Source organism: Bos indicus, chromosome 20 (genome assembly GCF_029378745.1).
Source record: "Bos indicus isolate NIAB-ARS_2022 breed Sahiwal x Tharparkar chromosome 20, NIAB-ARS_B.indTharparkar_mat_pri_1.0, whole genome shotgun sequence".
In the NCBI taxonomy this organism is placed as follows: Eukaryota; Metazoa; Chordata; class Mammalia; order Artiodactyla; family Bovidae; genus Bos; species Bos indicus.
Genome location: NC_091779.1, coordinates 14,800,712 through 14,824,120, shown reverse-complemented (window position 1 = coordinate 14,824,120; position 23,409 = coordinate 14,800,712). Strand labels below are relative to the sequence as shown.

The 23,409-nt window shown below is 37.4% G+C and overlaps 1 protein-coding gene across 1 annotated transcript in view; it reads left to right on the top strand.

Moving 5' to 3' along the window:
* The window catches only part of RGS7BP (regulator of G protein signaling 7 binding protein), a 104,891-nt gene that overhangs the window by 50,248 nt on the left and 31,234 nt on the right, over positions 1-23,409 (top strand). Inside the window, exon 3 of the mRNA XM_019983117.2 lies at positions 19,311-19,441. Coding sequence (XP_019838676.2) covers positions 19,311-19,441 — 131 coding nt within the window. The remainder of the gene's footprint in view (positions 1-19,310; positions 19,442-23,409) is intronic.

Genomic DNA, 23,409 nt, shown 5'->3' with positions numbered 1-23,409 from the left:
TGACTTCGAGTAAGCATGTCTTAAATCATTAAAGGTACAAAAAGAAATTAAAAACATGGGACAAAAGAGGGTATGTAGAAAGACTGAGTATATTTGTAAAAGAAATCATTCCAGAAGTGAAAAATATGATCCTCAAAATGAAAACCTAATGGATAGATGATATACAGCTAAAAAGAGATAAGCAGAGAGGATCTAAGGAAAATGACAAGAATGCAAGAGAGAAAAGTATTAAGGCTAGAATGAGATGGCCCAATATATTTCTAGTAGAAGTATTAGGAAGAGGAAATAGATTGGAATGATACCATAGGGTCCCATGGAAAAAGGAAGACCTTAAGAGCAACCAGCAAGAGAAGACATTACCTACAGAGGAACTACAATTAAGCTGAAAGTGGGTTTCTCCACAATAAAAATTGAGGCCAGATGCTAATGAAATACAATGTATAGCAGATCATAGACACTCAGCAAATAAGCAAAAAAAAAAATCTTGCAACACCTCTCAGTGGATTGTTTCCTCATGAATTGAATGAGCTTCGTATTTTATACAAACATATTTGTCTTTTGGCTCAGTGTAATCACTGTTTGCATCTTTCTTTGTTTTAATACTAATTTTATACAGTCAAATCTGTTAATTTTAACTAAAGTTGTATTAAACCTCAAACAAGAAACTGTAAGTAAAAATGCAGAAATATTTAATGCTTATTTAAAAATACAATGGAAAAATCGTACTGAAATTCTAGGAGATACAAATTATAAAAAATATATATATATATAAATTTAGTAGGAACTGTGGCCAGAAGAAATGAAACATATTGCATGGGATTTATAGCGAAGACTTCAGCCAAAAATGGGCAAAGGGCATAAACACACAATTGCAATGAGCAAAAACAAAGGAAAATATTCAACTCTGCTAATATAATAGTCGAAAAAGCACATGGTAAAATGATATATAGAGTTTTTCACACTGTAAATTAGCAAAATGTCAAAAAATGATTACATCCAGTTTTGGTAGTTCAGTGGTGAAATTGGTATGCTTATAATAATGCTGGAAGCATAGAAATTTAGATTTACATAATTAAAATTAAAAATTCAGGAAGGGTTGGGAGTTTGGGATTAGAAGATGTCAACTATTGTATATAGGATGGATAAACAACAAGGCCCTAATGTATAGCACAGGGAACTGTACTCAGTATCCTGTGATAAACCTTAGTGGAAAAGAATATGAGAAAGAATGTATATGTGGCATAATTGAATCACTTTGCTGTAAAGCAGAAATTAATACAACATTGTAAATCAATTATGCATCAATAACATTTTGAAAAATTAAAAGTTCAGTTCCTCAGCCACACTAGTCTACTTCAGGGCCTCAGCAGCCACATGAACTGACTGGCTACCACACCATTCAGCGCAGAAGACTATTTCCATCATTGCAGGAAGTTCTGAAGAACAATGCCGCTCTAGAAGACAGACATAGGAGGAGAATTGATGGTTGGTTGAATATGTAACACTTTCCTTGTACTTGATGCCAAATTGTTCTCCAATGAGTCTCCCATTGCTACTTGCTACACTGCTCCAATTCCTCTTAAACACTTGGTATTTTCAGACTTTCATTTTTCTATCTAATGGGTATAAATTAATAGAGCTCACTGATTTAAATTAGCATTTTCCTGATTACTAATGAGGTTGAGGACTTTTAAAGGATTGTACTTTTATATTTCCTCTTCTGTGAGTTTCCTACTCAAATTTTTCCCTCATTACTGTGTTGAAATTATTTAACATGAGAAAGTATTTATGATAAAATGATAAGTTTAAAAAAAAAGAAAGGAACACAAAATTGGCCTATGATTATTTTAAATGAGTAAAAGCAAAAATCTAGATAGTCAAAGTTTGGGGAATTTGTCACAAAAGTTAAGTTAGATACAGTAAGATGTGGGATTTGAGAATTATTTGTTTTTCATCTAAAAATGATTTTAACGTCATAATACTGTTTTCTCATTTTCAAAGAGCAAACAAATGTAATATTGCTTGATGCTTGGGGAAATTGCCTGACAACTTCTGACTAAATCTTCGTCTTGGCTCTGTGTAGAATGAGTGATTCTTTTTCTTTGTTCTTGCTATTATTTTTGACATTGTTCCTTTCTGGTGGAACACTGCATGCCTGACCTGAAATCTCTGTGTGTGCCTGTGTGTGTGTGTAAGAAGCAAGGATAGAATGGTGAAAAAACATAAACATTTCAAGATTTGTATCCTTAATTAGACAGCATGTTTAAACTGCAGCAGAAATTGCCTTTCGTACTTCACAGTAAAGGCAGATGAATGTGTGTATATCACTCAGAGACTTCACATATTCATGTTTAGAAATGTAACTTAAGCACACACTAGTCAAAGATATCAACTCGAGAAGGGAATAACATTCTTTACAAAGAGGACCAGCAGTGTCTATAAAAAGCAAAACCAAGACAGAGAGAAATGGTCATGTAAAAATTAAGTAGAAGTTAATTCCTGTCCACCCAAACCCCTGGGAAAAAATGGACTGTATTCCATGTTTCACTGCCGCTTTAACAGCCAACACGCATAGCCTTCCACCAGTGAAAGGTAGTTAAGTTTCCAAAGAGAGTTGTCCCCACTGATCCTTTCCCTGTGTCTTCATGTCAGCCAGGCTTTTATTCTTCCATTTCCTGCCTGGATTTCCAGTTTCCCTGGTACCCTCCACTGAGGAATGTTCCCCACCCTCATGCAAGTGCTCTTTGCAGTAGGTCCAGAGAGCACAACCAGGATTTTTACCTTTCGTGAGGACAGATAGGAGCTGTATTTTAACTTCGTGCTGAGACTGCAGGCCCAGTCCATGCTGCAGCTTCCTGTCTCTCAAGCAGTTTCCATCAGCCATAGGCATGTTGGGTTTCTGTTATGAATCTCTGGGATATTAGTAATGTGAGCTGAAACATACTTTTGTGTGTTCCCTACCTTTCCCACTAGCTTCCAAATAAGCAAGAGGCAGAGGTTATCCTCCTCGCCTTTGCTCAGAATTGTTTCACTTCCCAGTCGTCTCAGCATTTGAGTGCTTCACTAACTCATCCACTAATTTGTAAAGTCGTTGCATTTCCTTTGATTTGCAATAAAATGTCAGTTCATATTAAGAGTGTTGCGACGTGAGTTCAAAGATAAGAAATGAAAGAAGGCCAAAATGAAGCCAAACTTTTAAAACAGGATGTTTTTAAAATTAGGATAAAACCTTGCCCAGTAAAACCTGGAGAGCCAACCAAACAGGATTTGCAACTTGAATGCACACCCTCCAGGAGGCCTCTCAGAAGAATCTGCCAAGCCATGTTTGGCTTCTCAGGGGTGCTTGCCATGTGGGGTGCTGTATCACTGCAGTCCTGGGACCTCCCATGGTCTTCCATCTGCTTAACTTTGAGCTAAGGTGTGGGTTTGGATTCCTTAATGTGTATCTGGAATATTATCTGAAAACATTTTTCTTTCTGTGGGCTTGGAATGTACTTAGATGTTTATTGAAGCTTCTCTTTGGCTTAATGGAATCAGCTCCATGGCTGAGTGTTATGATTTGGGGGCACCCTATAGGGTCATCTGCTTTAAATGTCAGCCTTACCATTGGTCAGCATTATTACTGCTTCTTTTCTTTGGACACTAGATACTTTCCCTAAGGAGTAAGGCTGTCTTAGGTTAACCCGTTGCTTCTCAAAGTGTGTTTCCTGAATCAGCTGGGAACTTATTAGAAATCAAGTGATCAGGCCCCAACCCAACCTCTAGGGATGAAGTCCAGCTTTCTGTGGTTTAATAAGCCTTTCAAGTGATTCAAATGCACATTAAAGTTTGAGAACCTCTGGGCTTACCCTCTGGGCTTCAAAGTGTATGCTAGATGATCTGAAGGAAAATATTATAACTTTATATTTTATGATCTCTTTTTCTAATCTTGATTTCTTTATATACTCAGTACATTAATACATTAATGTATCATTTATCAACAAATGTATGTACAGTAAGAGTGCATGCTTAATTTTTTTATAGCTAGGGATGCATGGTATGCAAAGTGTGAAGACTGCTTGTTTAAGTATAACTTTTTAAAATTCTTATGGTCTAAGTCAACTGAGCCACTAGCCACCAACAATGTCATATATTTGCATTAATATATTTATCTCACTGCTCACTTCTGAAATGCTTTGCAAATAATTTATAGTGTTCATTTCTCCTCCTGTGCAGAGAGCTCTCACATTTCCAGTAATGTGGTAAAAAGAGGCCTCTGCATTGCATGCTGGAGCCTTTTTCCTTCTCCATGAGCAAAATCAAAATAAGAGAATAGTGACGGCCCCTGAATAGCATCAAGGGCATCTCCCATCACCCCACCCCACCCCTGCCAGTCCATCCATTTTTATGCATCAGGAAAGAGCACAGGAATCCAGAAAGAGGATTCTATTTGCAATATTTAACATGCCCTTTCCCCACTCTCTTTGCTCTGCTTAGATGGAGTGACCCCTGGGGGTTAGGGGACACACAGCACTCTCTGAAGGTTCCCCCGCTCCCCCACATGTACCAGCTTGCACTAGCCTGGCATGCCTCCTGTCTTGTACACTTATGCTCCTATTATGTTATGCATTTCTGTGAGCAAAGCAGAAAATATCACGGTGCATTTATTATAAATGGAAAACCTGAAGAACTAGGAGTAGAGCCAACTTAAGTTACAACAATTTAGGGGCTGAACAAAGAAAATGTAGAAAAAAAATTATTTCACTCCTAGCATAATATTTTACATAAAATATGATTGCGATAACAAGGCGTGAGACCAGTGACAAAGGTATAAACACAGCTTGGTCCCTGAGCACTCAGTGCTGGTAATATGAAGCAGTTAAAAGCATACATACAGGTTTGAGTCTTATCACTCTGTTTACTAATTATGTGACCTTGAGCAAGTTCCTTAACCTCTCTTAAGCTTCATTGCCTTCTATTGGTAGATTAAGGATAAGGACACAGTAAGTACCTCATAGACTATTGGGACAATTAAATGAGATCTAAGTGCTTGGCATGATATCGGGCACCCAGCAACCCCCCAGTAAATGTTCCATTTTATTGCACTTTGTAATCAAATGCCAAGAAATAATAAAGTGAATTCCTATCCTGTGACAGTGAAGCCCACAACCCAGTGTTTCTTCCTAGCTAAAGGTTAATGATCTTACATAATTCATACTATTTTGAAAATTTAAAGCAATGCCTCTATTGGAGAGACTGACCTAAAGATTTGTTAATCACTCTCTCCTCCTGCCCATCTGTCTGTCTGCCTGGAAGAGCTATTTCTGTTCTTGAGCTAACTATTGGCAGGGGTGCAGAGTCCTTTTCTTCTGTTTCACCTAATGGCACATTATACTTCATCATTAAGAAAGGGAAAAAAAATTACATCTAGATCTCCACCACGGAGCCATTAAGTTGAAAACTCGATGGCAATAAAATGATACCACATCAAGGAAGAAATAAAAGACTGCAGGTTTTCTGTCACTGTTCAGAGAAATTAATGTGTCTTAGAGGAGACTTCACAATATGTTATCATCAAATAAAAACACCATAGGATAATAATGGGGTTTTCTATGAACTCTTTTTTAAAAAGTAATGCTTTCCTTTTTTTTTTTTTCCAGATCCACCTTTTGTTAATAGAAGGATATGGGTAAATATTATTTGAATTAATAATAGGAAAAAAACCTGTAACAAAATTGTAAAGATGTCTAGGCAGTATTTGCAGAACTGCTTCCCTGGAATACTTCCCTTATTTATCTGTACTTGTTATGACCATATAACTCCCATATATTATTTCACTTAAATCTTTTCAATAATGCTGTGGATTAGGTGTGTTAGTTGCTCCGTTGTGTCCAACTCTTTGCGATACCATGGACTGTAGCCTGTCAGGCTCTTCTGTCCAGGTGATTTTCCAGGCAAGAACACTGGAGTGAGCTGCCATTTCCTCCTCCAGGGGATCTTCCTGACCCAGGGTTTGAACCCAGGTCTTCTGCATTGCAGGCAGATTCTTTACTGTTTGAGCCACAATTAGGTATTACCATCCTAATTCAGTTTTTAAAGCACTGAGAGGTTCAGAAAGTTGTCCAAGATCACATAGTTATAAGTAATGAAATCAGGATCTAAACCCAGAACTGTTCGATGCAGGACCACTTATGCTTTATATGGAGGCTGGAATGTGGCCTTTATGTTAATATTTTTCCTTCTTTAAAAAAACATGAACTACTGTAGTAAAGTGACCTCTACTCCTCCTCTGACTACAGAGTCCACTTTATTACAGTAGTTTTACTACCAACATTCTCCTTCACTGACTTGACCACTCTGAAATTATTAGCCTTGCCCCTATGAGAACACTCCAGGTAGTACATGGATTCACAGGGTCAGCCTCCAGCATCCAGTTTGATTCATATCAACAAACATGGATTGAGAGCTGTGAATGAGCCAGGCATTCTGCTATGTGCTTGCTTGTTTGTTTTGCAACCCCATGAACCATAGCCATGGGGTTTCCCAGGCAAGAATACTGTGGTGGGTTGCCATTATCGTCCCCACTGAATCTTCCTGACCCAGGGATCAAACCCGCATCTCCTACATTGCAGGCAGATTCTCTACCACTGAGCCACCAGGGAAGCCCATTAGGTGCTTGACAAAGAGAAATAATGGATAAGACTTCTGGCTCTTAGCGATATTAATCTGGAAGGAAATATACCAAAACATTAATAATGGATACCTCTGGTATTACTATAAGTCATCTTTTCCTTTTTTACTTAGCTACATAAAATGTGTGTTAAAATGTATTAAAGACAGCTTAAAGGAAAAAAGAAGGCTGCAAAACAAGAAATTCTTAAGAAAATGATCTCTAATTGTGAAATGAGGCTGGTGATGGCAGAACCAGTGCTGAAATTCCAGCCTTCAGCTTCTTACCATCTAGGTGCTACTTTTTAAAACTGCCTTGGGGTACTGTTTAATTGAGAACTTACTATGTTCCCAACAATCTGTTAAGTGCTGGAAGATATAAAGATAAATAAGGTAAACTTTCTGGCCTCAAGGAATTTATAGTCCAATGGGGGAAAAACTCATAAAGGAATGTGAGATTTTTCCATGTGTACAGATACTGGTCTCTTCTGTTTGCATAAATCTTTTGCCTTTTTTGTAGAAAATAGCTGTTACATCTGTCTTAGAAATGTACATTTCCATATTGGCGTGAAGTGTCATCTTTTGAGAGTTCTGCAAAAAAATACAAGTTATCATTGCGTGCCAATGGAAAGACAGAATAACACGACAGAATCCCATTAGGTATAGTATTTAAAGAACCTCTAGCATTGGGTAGGAGTCTGAAGTTGGACAAGTAGACTGCAAAATGCTAAAAAAGTTTTAACTCTTCTCAAAATCCTTTATGCAAGCTGAAAAATGAGCCAGAGAGCTAAACTGGCAGCACCAAAGCTCTGGCACAAACAAGAAACTCTATGTATTTGCCAGTGTTATTTGTATGATAAACAGACACCATCTTTCTACCCCTTTCCTAAACCTTCCCCAAAGAGTCTTCCTGGTTTAATCATTTCGTGAGACTAAAAAAAGAAGAAAAAAAAAAAAAGGATTTCAGGCCTGTGTGGACTGTAGTTTGGACTCCCGTGATCTTTTGTCACCCCTCAGGCCATCGCTCTATATAAATAGTCTCTCACACATAAGAGGAGGCCAAACCACAATGGACTTATTAACTCTGTAACTAGACACATTAGTGTATGTAACTATACTGAATTGTCATCATTAGATATTAAAGTATTAACATTTTGTGCTGTCCAGTCAAATAAGATGGGGAGATTTCTCTCTTTTTTTTTAAATCAAAAACTCTCTTTTGGATTAACTGAATGAGTTAACCTTGGTCATCCCAGTTATCTTAGGTTGTTTTAAAGTCATATCATTGTTTTGGCAATACTCATGAAGGCTATAACTTTAGCTAAAAAGAAATATAGCTTCACCCAGGTTAATGACATAACTAGGAATGAAGGGCGAAATGCCATTTAGATAAACCAACAGTTTAGTATGTTGAACTCTAAATTCCAGTGGATAAAGGCAGGAATTAACCACTTGCAGCAATTACTGACCCAGACTTTGAATATAATGAAAATTAATAAGCTGAATTCTTTCCAGTGTAACACATGATCACTGAATGATAACTGACCTTTGAAGATCATTGCTATCATGTGAAAATAATAAGCATTAAAGGTTGAAAACCTTGATTTTGATGCAAAAATAATATTTTCTAATTAAAGTGCAAAAGCATATATATGTTTCCTTAATTTAAATATAAATGTAACTATGAGAGCTAAAGAATTGATGCTTTGAATTGTGGTGCTGGAGAAGACTCTTGAGAGTCTCTTGGACAGCAAGGAGATCAAAAAAGTCAATCCTAAAGGAAGTCAACACTGAGTATTCATTGGAAGGACTGATGCTAAAGCTCCAATACTTTGGCCACCTGGTGTTAACAGCCAACTCTTTGGAAAAGATCCTGGTTCTGGGAAAGATTGATCCTGGTTCTGGCAAAAGGAGAAGGGGGCAGCAGAGGATGAGATGGTTGAATAGCATCACTGATTCAATGGACATGAACTTGGGCAAACTCTAGGAGATAGTTAGGGACAGGGAGGCCTGGCGTGCTGCAGTCCCTGGGGTCACAGGGTCGGACATGACTTAGTGACTGAACAACAACAAATACTAGGTATATATGTGTGTGCTTTTATCGTTCAGTCACTAAGTTGTGTCCAACTCTTAACGCGCCAGGCTCCTCTGTCCATGGGCTTCTCCAGGCAAGAATACTGGAGTGGGTTGCCATTTTATCCCCCAGGGTATGTGTGTGTGTGTGTGTCTATCAAATATGCTGATCCTTGCCATAGTCAGTGGGATAGGGCTGGTTGTAGCCTATCCCACTGACTCCTACTAGCCTAGCCCAGTAACCCATGGTGCTGATTAGCATCTCAGCAGAGATTCAGGAATCTAAAACTCAGACTCCACCAGCCACAGGCTTCTATCTGGTAACTGTAAGAACCACAAGACCTGGTAAGCCAAGGCCTAAAGAGCTGTTTGCAGACCCCACATGTCTCCCAACTAGAGATCTTAAAGAGGAAAAACACTGAAAGAATCAGAGGGAAAATGGAAAGATCAAAAGACTCGCAAGCCCAAAAGGATAGAAGGGTGGGAGAAGAGGCCAAGACAGAATAAGATATTTTATTCTGAAAATGGAAGGAACAGTGCCTTGTAAATGTCAGTTTTCTCCGATCAATAAGCATGAGTTTCAAGTATCAAGAAAAAAAAGTTATGATGTTCAGCCCATTAACTCCTTCAACCTCAGATGCCCTGGGACATGCCCAGAAAGGCCTTTCAGCATCACCACAAAGGTCACCACCTATCCTCAGCTCTTCTCAGTAATGCCTTAAACAGTACCATTTAAGATAAATAAAAGATGATTTACAATTCAATAGTAGTATTTTTAGTCTTATTTCATTTTAAGTATCACACTGTCAGAAAAATGATGGCTCTCAATTTTTTGTGTGTGTTTAAATATAAGTTTTATTCTGTAAATGGAAAAAATGAACAAGCTGCTTGGTAATGCTACTCACTATTTATCAATCTCTCAACTGGGTCATGGGGAAATGTCAAAGGTCCTGCCAGAGGGTAAACCAAAAACAACAGGGAGATGAAGACCAGGATACAGTGCTAAATCGTAAAAAGTGTTGCCTCTCTGAGACCCGTCGCTTTGCATACAGTACTCAAAGCAGCTACCAAAAGATAATACTGTTGCACTACAGGTTTTAACCCTGCTTTTGAAAGTCAAGTTTCCTTTCTGACTGAACCTGTATAGCTCCAGGGCAAAATTTGATCCAGATTTGTGTTCAGTGGTGAGAAAGTCCCAGAGCCATATGGTCCCATGAAATTAACATGCTGGGAAGCGAGGGAATTACAATTACTTCTTCAAAGGCTTCTGGGGTGGGGGAGAACCAAACTTGCTATGACTCTCTATGAAGAAAATACAGGAGGTTGTCACCTAAAGCACAAGTTTCAGAAAAAAAAAAAAATCACTAAAAGAAGATTATGAGAAAAATGGAGACAAAAGGGAGAGTCAATTATTACATATAGAGATACCTTGAAAAATATCTTGTTCCTGTTCTTCTGATTCACTGGGCTCCTCTTTCTATTGCAGGGCTTATTTTGGTGTGAAAGACTATAGTCATTTAGTAGGTACAAGCCATCTGTTCTGTTTATGAACTTGCATAGACCCTATAATTATGTTTAAGAATTTGAAACCCAAACTAAAAACTAGGTCACACACACACACACATATACACCAACATATACACCCTTGTGCCCTCTCTGCCCTCTGACTATTCATTGATTATGTTAACTCACAGAGCCACCGTGAGAAGTGTCCTTCACGAAGAGAAGGAGTAAGTGTACAAAGGCTGGCCTCTGAAACCATCACTGAATTTGGCACAGCATTGGGATATATCCTTGTTAAGCAGAATCTATCTGAGGGGAAACCATTGCAGGTATTTTGAGATCAGTATCCTAGGGTAAGCCAGTTAATCCCTTTCCTCCTTAATTATTTGCTCTGAAAAATAAACTGAAGATTATTATCCCTTTCCCTCATGCCATTTGGCTTCCTGAGTCTTTCCTTACCATTTGAATTAATAGCCAACAACAAAGTTGACTCTGAGAACGACTCTGATATATTTGCTGCAACAGCAGTTCTGGTTTCCATCTCTGCTACCTGACAAACTCCAAGTGTATCTGTCATCACCAAAGTCTGTGATATGCTGAGGGGTTGTCAGTGGGGTCACACCTTTCTTTCTCAGCCTATTGGCATGTTTATTTAACCAAAGTGTCCTTCAGTTCCATGTTTGGGAGCTGTAAACAAAGAAAGAATGCTGTTGAATGGCAGAGAAGTTTTAATACCAAAGACTATACACAAGCATAAGGCTAAGTAGACAAATTTGATGTGTTCAGTTGGATTGCAGCCAACTTCCAACAGTCCTTCACAGTTTTTACTTATTTTCCCACCATGATCTCATTTGATCCTTGCACCAACTTTAAGATACTTCAATCATAAGTAGCTATGCTTCCCTGGTGGCTCAGATGGTAAAGAATCCGCCTGCAATGCAGGAGATCTGGGTTCAATCCCTGGCTTGGGAAGATCCCCTGGAGGAGGGCATGGCAACCCACTCCAGCATTCTTACCTGGAGAATTCCATGGACAGAGGAGTCTGGCAGGCTACAGTCCATGGGGCCACAAAGAGTCAGACACCGCTGAACAGCTAAGCACAAGCACACATGCCTATTTCACAGCTAAGAAGACTGAGTATTGAAGAACTTAAAGTGATTTTCCTATGATCACAATTCTAAATAATGAAGTCTAAATTTAGAATTGTTTTCTGACTCCAGAATCCATTTTCCTTTTATTATGTCTTGCTGCCTTCATCTATTGATAAATATATAAACCACTGCATTAGAGACAGACTTTTAAAATAACAAATTTTGCTGGTTTTTAAGAAGCTATTAGCAGCTGCGCAGAACACCAAAGTCTGGCGAAAGAGCAGACAGATGCAGAGTCAAGTCATTTCATAACCACAGTCCCCAGTGTGCTAACTCCTGAACTTGACCTTACTAGTTGTAAAGCTTCCCAGTTGTTTTGTTCTGTTTATGCCAGGTAACTATTAGGGGAACCGTAAATCCTTGGACATCAAGTAAATGCCCATCATCCAGATTCTACCATTAAGTTGTACTTGTTTACCATATGTCTGCCTGTATATTCATTCCTCCATCCATAATCTATATTTTTTCTGAAGTTGCAAACATCAGAAAACTTTACACCTAAATGTTTCAGCATGCTTACTATTAAGTGGGGTTCAATATTTGCCTATGGTCCTATTTTTTTTATTTCATTTATTAATTAAGCATCAATTGAAAGGGTTGAAAAAGATAAAAGAGTGGAAGTACATGCTTCCCTTGTGGCTCAGCTGGTAAAGAATGTGCCTGCAATGCGGGAGACCTGGGTTCAATCCCTGGGTTGAGAAGATCCCCTGGAGAAGGAAAGACTGCCCACTCCAGGATTCTGGCCTGGAGACTTCCATGGACTGTATAGTCCATGGGGTCTCAAAGAGTTGGACACGACTGAGCGACTTTCACTTTCACTTCACTTTCACCATATGTAAAGGAGTGCTTATAACTTAAAGTCATCTTAATAACAACTTTCGTGTCAAACATGCTTTAAAACATCTTTATACATAATTAAGGAAAAAATGTTTTTTAATATACTGAAAAAATTAAGGAATAAATGTTTTTTAATATACTGAAAAAGTTAAGGAATAAATGTTTTTTAATATACTGAAAAAATTAAGGAATAAATGTTTTTAATATACTGAAAATCTGACTAAGATTTCCTCATTCTTTACACTCAAGTCATACTTTCCAGGTTCATGTTACAAAAGCTTCAGGACAAATTTAAACTCATCTATACTCTCTTTTATGAAATATCATTGCCTATACTTCTTTTTTAAAAGTTTAAAATTTGCATATGATCAACTAAATGCCCAAATCTCAAGTGTACCATTCAATAAGTTTTGTCAAATGTGTTGTTGTTGTTGTTCAGTCACTAAGTCGTGCCTAACTCTTTGCAACCCTATAAACTGCAGCAGCCAGACTCCTCTGTCCATCACTATCTCCCTGAGTTTGCTCAAACTCATGTCCTTTGAGTTAGTGATGCTATCCAACCATCTCATCCTCTGTCGTCCCCTTCTCCTCTTGCCCTCAATCTATCCCAGCCTCAGGGTCTTTTCTAATGAGTCAGCTCTTCACATCAGATGGCCAAAGTATTGGAGCTTCAGCTTCAGCAACAGTCCTTCCAATGAATATTCAGGACTGATTTCCTTTAGGATGGACTGTTTGATCTTGCAGTACAAGGGACTCTCAAGAATCTTCTTCAGCACCACAGTTTGAAAGGATCAGTTCTTCAGCACTCAGCCTTCTTTATGGTCCAACTCTCACATCCATACATGACTACTGGAAGAAGTATAGCTTTGACTGCTGCTGCTAAGTCACTTGAGTTGTGTCCGACTCTGTGCAACCCCATAGACGGCAGCCCACCAGGCTCCCTCATCCCTGGGATTCTCCAGGCAAAAACACTGGAGTGGGCTGCCATTTCCTTCTCCAATGCATGAAAGTGAAAAGTGAAAGTGAAGTTGCTCAGTGGTGTCCGACCCTCAGCGACCCCATGGACTGTAGCCTTCCAGGCTCCTCTGTTCATGGGATTTTCCAGGCAAGAGGGACCTTTGTCAGCAAAGTGATGTCTCTGCCTTTTAAAACACTTTCTAGATTTGACATATTTCTTCTTCCAAGGAGCCAGCATCTTTTAATTTCATGGCTGTAGTCACTGTCCACATTGATATTGGAGCCCAAGAAAATGAAATCTGACACTGTTTCCACATTTTCCCCATCTATTTGCCATGAAGTATAGGACCAGATGCCATGATCTTAGTTTTTTTAATGTTGAGTTTTAAGCCAGCTTTTTCACTCTCCCACTTTCATCAAGAGGCTCTTTGGTTCCTCTTCACTTGCTGCAATTAAAGTGATATCATCTGCAAATTTGAGGTTGTTGGAAGAAATACCAACAGTCTTGATTCCAGCTTGTGATTGATTCATCTAGCCCAGCATTTCTCATGATGTATTCTGCATAGAAGTTAAATAAGCAGGGTGACAATATATAGCCTTGATGTACTCCTTTCCCAGTTTTGTACCAGTCCATTTTTCCATCTCAGGTTCTAACTGTTGCTTCTTGTCCTGCATACAGGTTTCTCAGGAGGCAGGAAAAGTGCTGGTATTCCCATCTCTTTAAGAATATTCCACAGTTTGTTGTGATCCACAAAGTCAAAGGCTTTAGCATAATCAATGAATTGAAGTAGATGTGTTTTTGGAATTCCCTTGCTTTTTCTGTGATCCAGCCTATGTTGGCAATTTGACCTCTGGTTCCTCTGCCAAATGTATATACCCATGTAACTCAAACTTTCATCTATATATGAAATATTACACTCACTCTAGAAAGTTCCCTCTCTTATGCCCATTCCCAGTCAATACTCTCCCCACCATAGTTCTAACACCTGTTACTATGGATTAGTTTTATCTGTTCTAGAACTTCATATAAATGGAGTCATGTAGTATTTACTCTTTTGTATAAGGATTTTCTCACTCAAAATTGTGTTTGGCGTAATTGAAAAGCACACATGTACCCCGATGTTCACTGCAACACTATTTACAATAGCTAGGACATGGAAGCCACCTAGATGTCCATCAACAAATGAATGGATAAAGAAGCTGTGGTACATATATACTATGGAATATTACTTAGCCATAAAAAGGAACGCATTTGAGTCAGTTCTAATGTGGTAGATGAATCTGGAGCCTATTATATAGACTGAAGTAAGATGGAAAGAGAACAGCGAATATCATATATTAATGCATATATATATATATATATATATATATATGGAACTAGGCAGATAGTACTGATGAACCTATTTGCAAGGTAGCAGTGAAGACGCAGGCATAGAAAACAAACCTGCACACAGTTAGAGAAGGAGAGGGTGGAACAAAGTGAGAGAGAAGCACAGAAACATATATATTCCCATATGTAAAATAGATATCCAGTGGGAATTTTCTGTATGACACAGGAATCTCAAACCCGTGCTCTGTGGTGACCTAGAGGGGTGGGATATGGTAGAAGGTGGAAAGGAGATTCAAAATGGAGGGGATGTATGTATACCTATGGCTGATTTATGTTGACATATGGCAAAAGGCAACAAAATATTGTAAAGCAGTTATCCTCCAATTAAAAACAAAATTTTTAAAGTGAAAAAACAAATAATGTGTTTGAGATTCATCTGTGTTGTTTTGTGTATCAGGAATTTACTCCTCTTAATTATCAAGTATTAGTCTACTGTAGGAATATTCTAGTTTTTTTTTTTTTTTTTAACTGAAGTATAGTTGATGTATGAGAGTCTAGTTTCTTTATCCACTTTCCTCTTGACAGACACCCAGGCTATTTCTAGTATTTAGTTATCTTAAATAAAACTACTCTTTTTTTTTTACAGGGTTTTTTTTTGTGTGTGTGTGTGTGGAATATATTTTTTTTTAATTTTATTTTATTTTTAAACTTTACATAATTGTATTAGTTTTATAGGTTTTCATTTCTCTTGGGTAAATACCCAGAAGTGGAATTATCAGGTCATAGGAAGGTATATGTTTAGTATACATATTTATTACAGAACTCTTTTCAAAATTTTAACTCCTACTAATAATGTACAAGATTTGGTTTTGTCAGTCTTATTAATTTTAACCATTCAAACAGGTATTCATCGTATTACTTTTGAGTTATAAAACAAGAATATCCATAATAGAGAGCATTTCCATGATCACCGGGTGACTCAGGCAATGTCTATATTCTTGTCCGCCTATTACTACACCAGTTCACTTCTCTTAAGTCCTCGTATTAAGACACTAAATCCTGATTCTCAAGCTGATTGAAGTTTCATAAATTGGTGGTTATTTTTAAAGTTTTTTAAATTCAACTTGAGCTCTAAATCACTGAATATCATTTAAGTTCATTTTAGAGTGGTTTTCTATTAATACTTAGGCTTTCAAATTAATCAAAACAAGGTTAGTTCTTGATTTATGATCAGTAGAAAAATAATCACACCTTATAAAATTTCTTTCACAATTAACTGTGCATCAGATTGACTCTCATAGACTTAAACTTGAATAACATGAGTAGTTTTAGACTAAGCATCAATCACATGTGGTAAAGTTACCTGTAAGTTATGTCAGTTCCTAGAGGAAGTATGTAGGTCTAATTTTGTTTCATGTAAAATTCTCTGTGGGCCTCCTAGTTTATTCCTAGTGAGTTTCAAGCCTTTACATTGCTGTCTTCTTGACTTTTCTTCCATTTTCAACTTCTAACTCTTGCTCACTTGTTACAAAAATAACCTAAATACTCTTAATGTTTCCCAAAAATGAATTTCAGTGCACTGATCATATTAGACATATTATTATAACCCGTTTGACAATTTTTCTTTTAACAAACTTTAGTAATCAATAGCAGCAACACAGCTTAGAGCTCTAAAGTAGGAGAAATAGGGCTTCCCTGGTGGCTCAGTGGTAAAGAATCCACTTGCCAATGCAGAAGACACTGGTTTGATCTCCAGTCCAGGAAGATCCCACATGCTGTGGAGCAACTAAGCCCATGTGCCACAACTGTTGAGCCTGTGCTCCAGAGCCTGGGAGCTGCAGCTACTGAGCCCATGTGCCACAACCACTGAGGCCCGAGTACCCTACAGCCCACGCTCTGCAACAAGAAAAGCCACCATGATGAGAAGTCTATGTACCGCAACTAGAGAAAAGCCCCCAAAGCAATGAAGACCCAGGATATCCAAAAATAAATAAACAAAGTAGGAGAAATAAACTGTACAAGACCTGAGGCTAATGTCTAGTCAAAGCATTGGGAAATACTAACATAAAAGGTAAATTGTCCACTGCCCTTTGACTATTTTTTTTCTTTATACTTCAGTTATCAAGATGTTAAAGGATGATCTATGAGCATATGTAAGAATTTTTAAGTAGGAAATTTATAATGCAACTTTAGTATCAATTAATTTTTGTTAGCCTGACTATATTTCTGGTAGCATCCATTCAGTTTCCTCCCATAACATTTCAGTTCAGTTCAGTGCAGTCGCTCAGTTGTGTCCCACTCTTTGTGACCCCATGAATCGCAGCACGCCAGGCCTCCCTGTCCATCACCAACTCCCGGAGTTTACTGAGACTCACGTCCATCGAGTCAGTGATGCCATCCAGCCATCTCATCCTCTGTCATCCCCTTCTCCTCCTGCCCCCAATCCCTCCCAGCATCAGAGTCTTTTCCAATGAGTCAACTCTTCACATGGGGTGACCTAAGTACAGCCTCAGCATCATTCCCATAACATTTAGGAAGGGCAAAATGGTTCCATAGTTTCGAGACTCACCATTGGTTACAGAGACCATTAAAGAGACCATTACAGAGACCATTGCATCCAAGGAAATGATATGAATTAGGCATTTTAATCTCTATTCTGATGTCTTTTTTTTTTCAGAACCACTTGATACATTGTCTCTCACCATCTAGCTGTAAAATAATAAAACTTACTGGCTCTTAAGATATGCTAATACAGTAATCATTTGTTTAAATTACATAAAACATCATCTATATATGAAATTTGCATATTTTTGGAATGAAGCCACAAAGCACATATTTTGTACTTTTGAAAATAATATTCTAAAAAAAAAAAGAAAATAATATTCTGTGGCTTGGAATAATACTGTACTGTTAATTTCCCCAATCATCAAATGTATACTACATACCACATACTCATTGCAGTTTTTTTTTTTTTTTTAATCTGCATACAAGCCACCAGGGCCAACGTTATGCATAGGTGAAAACAAATAGCTATAATTGAAATGATGAAGCAGAACAGAAAAGACCTACCTGCCATAGAATATTTTTGCTCTAGCTTCTCTTTGGGAATAAGACATTATCTTCAAATTTTTCTATCAAAATTAGTGTATTAGCAGGTAATATACCAGGATCACTTTCTATTATATGAACCATTGATGCCCATTATTCCTTCAGAGTCCAGCAGGGCCATGAGGGGAGGAGAGGGGACACAGACATTTGGAAAGGCTGGAGTTAATATGAAATAATGAGGTGGTGGGTGGGTGGGTGTGTGTGTGTGTGTGTGTGTGTGTGTGTGTGTGTCGGCATGGGGGAAAGCTCCAGGAAGCAGAAGGACAGCTTGAGGGTAGAAAGCACCTGTGGGAAGAAGCTCTGCAAGAATCTCTGGGACTTTTGCCAGAGATGCACTTGCTCCCAATGTTGGCCTAGGGCTGGACCCATGAGACACAAACGAGAAAGTAATGTAAGCTCATATTTTTCAGATAATGCCAAATTCTGCATGTAAGCTTTTATGAAGTCCTTTGTTCTGACACAGGAAAGACATAGAATAGTTTTGCAGGCATCATTCATACTCAGGCAAAGGATTTTGCATTTTTCTGTGTTACATAAGCCATATAGTTAGATAAATGCTGGCTCATCTACTAAATAAATATTGAAAATGAAAACTTACTATTACGGTAAATTGCTGTGTAAATACAAATTCTATTTAGTGTGATTCCAGAACTTATATAAAAATGAAGTCACCTTTTTTTTCCCTGATAATTGCCCCTGCTATTTTGTAACTGACCACTTTACAAAGGAATCAAATCCAAATGCTGCATTGCTTAGTCAGATTTCATTGCATTTTAAATGAATGGAGATAGAAGTAAAGATACCCTAGGGTATTTGACAGAGTTCACTTTTAGGCTTCTTCCATTTATAATCTAGCTCTAAACTGTATCCCTTTTATTTAGTTTGCTTTATTCAATACACGCTATTTTAGTAACATATAAAATAGTGTCCTATCCACAACTAGTTTCTGTCCTCTCAAAAAATAAAAGTGATCACTTCATGTTTTATCATATTCACATTTGTATATTTTACCATAGTTAATAGAGAAAGGCTCAAGGCTTCAAATAAATTTGAGAGCATAAATTTAGTATTTATTTAGAATTAGATCATGAAGCAAAATTATCAGAATTTTATTACATTTCATTTTTCATAAATTTTTCATTTTTTTCAATAAAAACACTTAGCCTTTCATAAATTAACCATAGCAAACAATAAAGGGATGTCCTTTAGACTGAGACAAAGACCTTGATAAAAATAATTTCTATCTTGGCTCTCTAACCATATTATCCTAGGGCCTTAATATTAAAGAGCTATCTTCTAACTGGTAATTGAATACCTCTTTGTTAGTTTCTCCAAAAATAAGAGTTTTAAATCTAGTCTTACAGATTAGGATAGTCTTATGGTTTAAATATATTTTGGAAATTTGTTCCAATATTTAAATTGAAAATGTCTGATATTTTCAATTACTTAAAACATTTATGATTTTAAGCTCCTAGCAGAAATCTGCTGCTGAAAGGGGAAAAATATTAAGAGCTGTTAGTCAGAAAGACACTTATATAAGAACTGTGACATTGGTTATTGGTTTGAAAGCAAAAAGTCCTATATTTTAGATTCAAGGCTTTAGAAATCTTTAGTGAGCATTTTCCCCTCTCAGAACTGAGACAAATGGCTGATGAGTGAAATCTTGAGAATGTTCACAGCTTTTCTCCTTCATTCTGTTGCAGCCCAGAAGATGGTGAGATCCATCCAGAAATCTGTCGGCTCTACATTCAGCTGCAATGCTGCTTAGAAATGTACACAACAGAAATGCTAAAATCTATATGCCTGCTGGGGTCTCTTCAATTTCATCGAAAAGGTATCTACATTTAATATATTGCCATAAACAGTGAAAATTTTAAACCAAAACTTATATTTTGCAAAGGCCAATATGTACCATATGTTTGAAAAGTGAAAAGTGAAAGTGAAGTTGCTCAGTCGTGTCCTACTCTCTGCGACCCCATGGAATGTAGCCTACCACTCTCCTCTGTCCATGGGATTTTCCAGGCAAGAATACTGGAGTGGGTTGCCATTTCCTTCTCCAGGGGATCTTCCTGACTCAGTGATCAAACCTGGGTCTTCTGCATTGTAGGCAGACGCTGCCTACACACAGTTAGAATATGTTCAGGAAATATTTGAAATAAATAAAAGAAGCCTGTACCAGTACTGTCAAAATGCATAACAAGCCTGATTATCTTGAACAGAAATTGTGGTAGAAGCAGTTCTCAGAATTATTATTTTACCACTCGTGAACATGATTTTTGCTAGAATCAGGGTGGGCAGCAAAACTATATAATGATCTTACTAGGGTAGTAAATGCTATCCAAAATTGCTGCTATGCCCCTAAATGTATTTGATTGCAAGATGACAAATCACAAATTGTGCCCCAAAGATTTAAAAATAGGGGGAACTCAATAAACAATAGGGAGGCATATTAGTGACTGAAAATCTCATCCTCTGGTTTAAACTTATAAAGAGACTATATTGGCCTAAAGGACTGAAACCTGCAGAGATGGAAGTGGCTTCAGCATGGTTTGATCAGATTTCTGAATTCCATTCTGAGCGATGCTCTGCCTTCTCCTGGGTGTTGCTGTTAACCCTCAAGCTGCTTTCCCCCACATTTAGAAACTGATTCCAACAGTTTCAGTCATCACATATGCATAGAGAGAATTTCTCCCACTACAGATTAGCTCCCTTCCCTTCCCATCCCATCCCTCTGGGTTGTTCCAGTGTACTGGCTTTGAGTGTCCTGCTTCATACATCGAACTTGGACTGGTCATCTATTTCATATATGGTAATATACAAGTTTCAATGCTAGTCTCTAAAATCATCCCACCCTTGCCTTCTCCCATAGCGTCCAAAAGTCTGTTCTTTATATCTGTGTCTCTTTTGCTGTCTTGCACATAGGGTCATTACCATCTTTCTAAATTCCATATATATGTGTTAATATACTGTATTGGTGTTTTTATTTCTGACTTACTTCACTCTGTACAATAGGCTCCAGTTTCATCTACCTCATTAGAACTGATTCAAATGTGTTCTTTTTAATAGCTGAGTAATATTCCATTGTGTATATGTACCACAATTTTCTTATCTGTTTGCCTCTGGACATCTAGGTTGCTTCCATGTCCTAACTATTGTAAACAGTGCTGTGATGAACACTGGGGTCCACATGACTCTTTCAACTCTGGTTTCCTCGGTGTGTATGCCCTGCAGTGGGATTGCTGGGTCGTATGGCCGTTCTATTTCCAGTTTTTAAAGGGATCTCCACACTGTTCTCGGAGAAGGAAATGGCAACCTACTCCAGTATTCTTGCCTGGAGAATCCCATAGACAGAGATGTCTGGTGGGCTACAGTCCATGGGGTCACAAAGAGTCAGACACAACTGAGCAACTAACACACTCACACACACTGTTCTCCATAGTGGCTATACTAGATTGCATTCCCACCAACAGTGTAAGAGGGTTCCCTTTTCTCCACACCCTCTCCAGCATGTATTGTTTATAGACTTTTTGATAGCAGCCATTCTGACCATTGTGAAATGGTACGTCATTGTGGTTTTGATTTGCATTTCTCTGATAATGAGTGATGTTTAGCATCTTTTCATGTGTTTGTTAGCCATCTGTATGTCTTCTTTGGAGAAATATCTGTTTAGTTCTTTGGCCCATTTTTTGATTGGGTCGTTTGTTTTTCTGGTATTGAGCTGCATGAGCTGCTTGTATATTTTTGAGATTAATTCTTTGTCAGTTGCTTCGTTTGCTATTATTTTCTCCCATTCTGAAGGCTGTCTTTTCACCTTGCTTATAGTTTCCTTTGTTGTACAAAAGCTTTTAGGTTTAATTAGGTCCCATTTGCTTATTTTTGCTTTTATTTCCATTACTGAGAGCTGGGTCATAGAGGATCTCACTGTGATTTATGTCGGAGAGTGCTCTGCCTATGTTTTCCTCTAGGAGTTTTATAGTTTCTGGTCTTATTTAGATCTTTAATCCATTTTGAGTTTATTTTTCTGTATGGTATTAGAAAGCGTTCTAGTTTCATTCTTTACAGGTGGTTGACCACTTTTCCCAGCACCACTTGTTAAAGAGATTGTCTTTTCTCCATTGTATATTTTATTCTTTTCGTTGAATGGGATTCTTTCCTTAATTTCTCTGTTTTCTCATTGTTAATGTATAGGAATGCAAGGGATTTCTCTGTGTTAATTTTATATCCTAATACTTTACTATATTCATTGATTAGCTCTAGTAATTTTCTGGTGGTGTCTTTAGGGTTTTCTATGTAGCGAATCATGTCATCTGCAAACAGTGAGAGTCTTACTTCTTCTTTTCCAATCTGGATTCCTTTTCTTTCTTTTTCTTCTGTGATTGCTGTGGCTAAAACTTCCAAAAGTATGTTGAATAGTAGTGGTGAGAGTGGACACCCTTGTTCCTGATATGTAGGGGATATGCTTTCGATTTTTTCCCATTGAGGATAATGTTTGCTATACGTTTATCACATATGGCTTTTATCATGTTGAGGTATGTTCCTTCTATGCCTGCTTTCTGGAGAGTTTTTATCATTAATGGGTGTTGAATTTTGTCAAAGGCTTTTTATGTATCTATTGAGATAATCATATGGTTTTTATCTTCCAATTTGTTATTGTGGTGTATTATATTGATTGATTTGCAGATATTAAAAATTTTCCTTGCATCCCTGGGATAAAGCCCATTTGACCATGATATATGATCTTTTTAATATGTTGTTGGATTCTGTTTGCTAGAATTTTTTAAAGGATTTTTACATCCATGTTCATCAGTGATATTGCCCTATAGTTTTCTTTATTTGTGGCATCTTTGTCTGGTTTTGGTATTAGGGTGATGGTGGCCTCATAGAATGAATTTAGGAGTTTTCCTTCCTCTACAATTTTCTGGAAGAGTTTGAGTAGGATAGGTGTTAGCTCTTCTCTAAATTTTTGGTAGAATTCACCTATGAAGCCATCTGGTCCTGGGCTTTTGTTTGTTGGAAGATTTTTTTATTAAAATTTCGATTTCCGTGCTTGTAATGGGTCTGTTAAGATTTTCTATTTCTTCCTGGTTCAGATTTGGAAGGTTATATTTTTCTAAGAATTCATCCATTTCTTCCAAGTTGTCCATTTTATTGGCATATATTTGCTGGTAGTAGTCTCTTACGATCCTTTGTATTTCTATTTGTCTGTTGTGATTTCTCCATTTTCATTCCTAATTTTGTTGATTTGATTCTTCTCCCTTTTTTTCTTGATGAGTCTGGCTAATGGTTTGTCTATTTTATTTATCTTCTCAAAGAACCAGATTGTAGTTTTGTTTATTTTTGTTATAGTCTTTTTGTTTATTTTTCACTTATTTCTGCTCTGATTTTTATTGTTTCTTTCATTCTACTAACTTTGGGGTTCTTTATTTCTTCTTTTTCTGATTCTTTATGTGTAAAGTTAGGTTATTTGATTTTTCTCTTGTTTCTTGAGGTAAGCTTACATTGCTATGAACCCTCCTCTTAGCAGTGCTTTTACTGAATCCCATAGGTTTTGGGTTGTCATATTTTCATTTGCTTCTATGCATATTTTTATTTCCTTTTTTATTTCTTCCATGATAATAAAAAACACATAGATTCTTAACTGATCATTTCATCTGACCTGCACTGCCTCCTGTCTTCACTGTCAGTCTCTGATTGGTGCTCTTCTCTGCTTCTTCCTTTAAAAATATAAGCCTCTGCTCCCTGCTCTAACATCTTACCATCTAAGTAAAACTCTTAAAAGAGCATCTTTCATTTCTCCTCTTT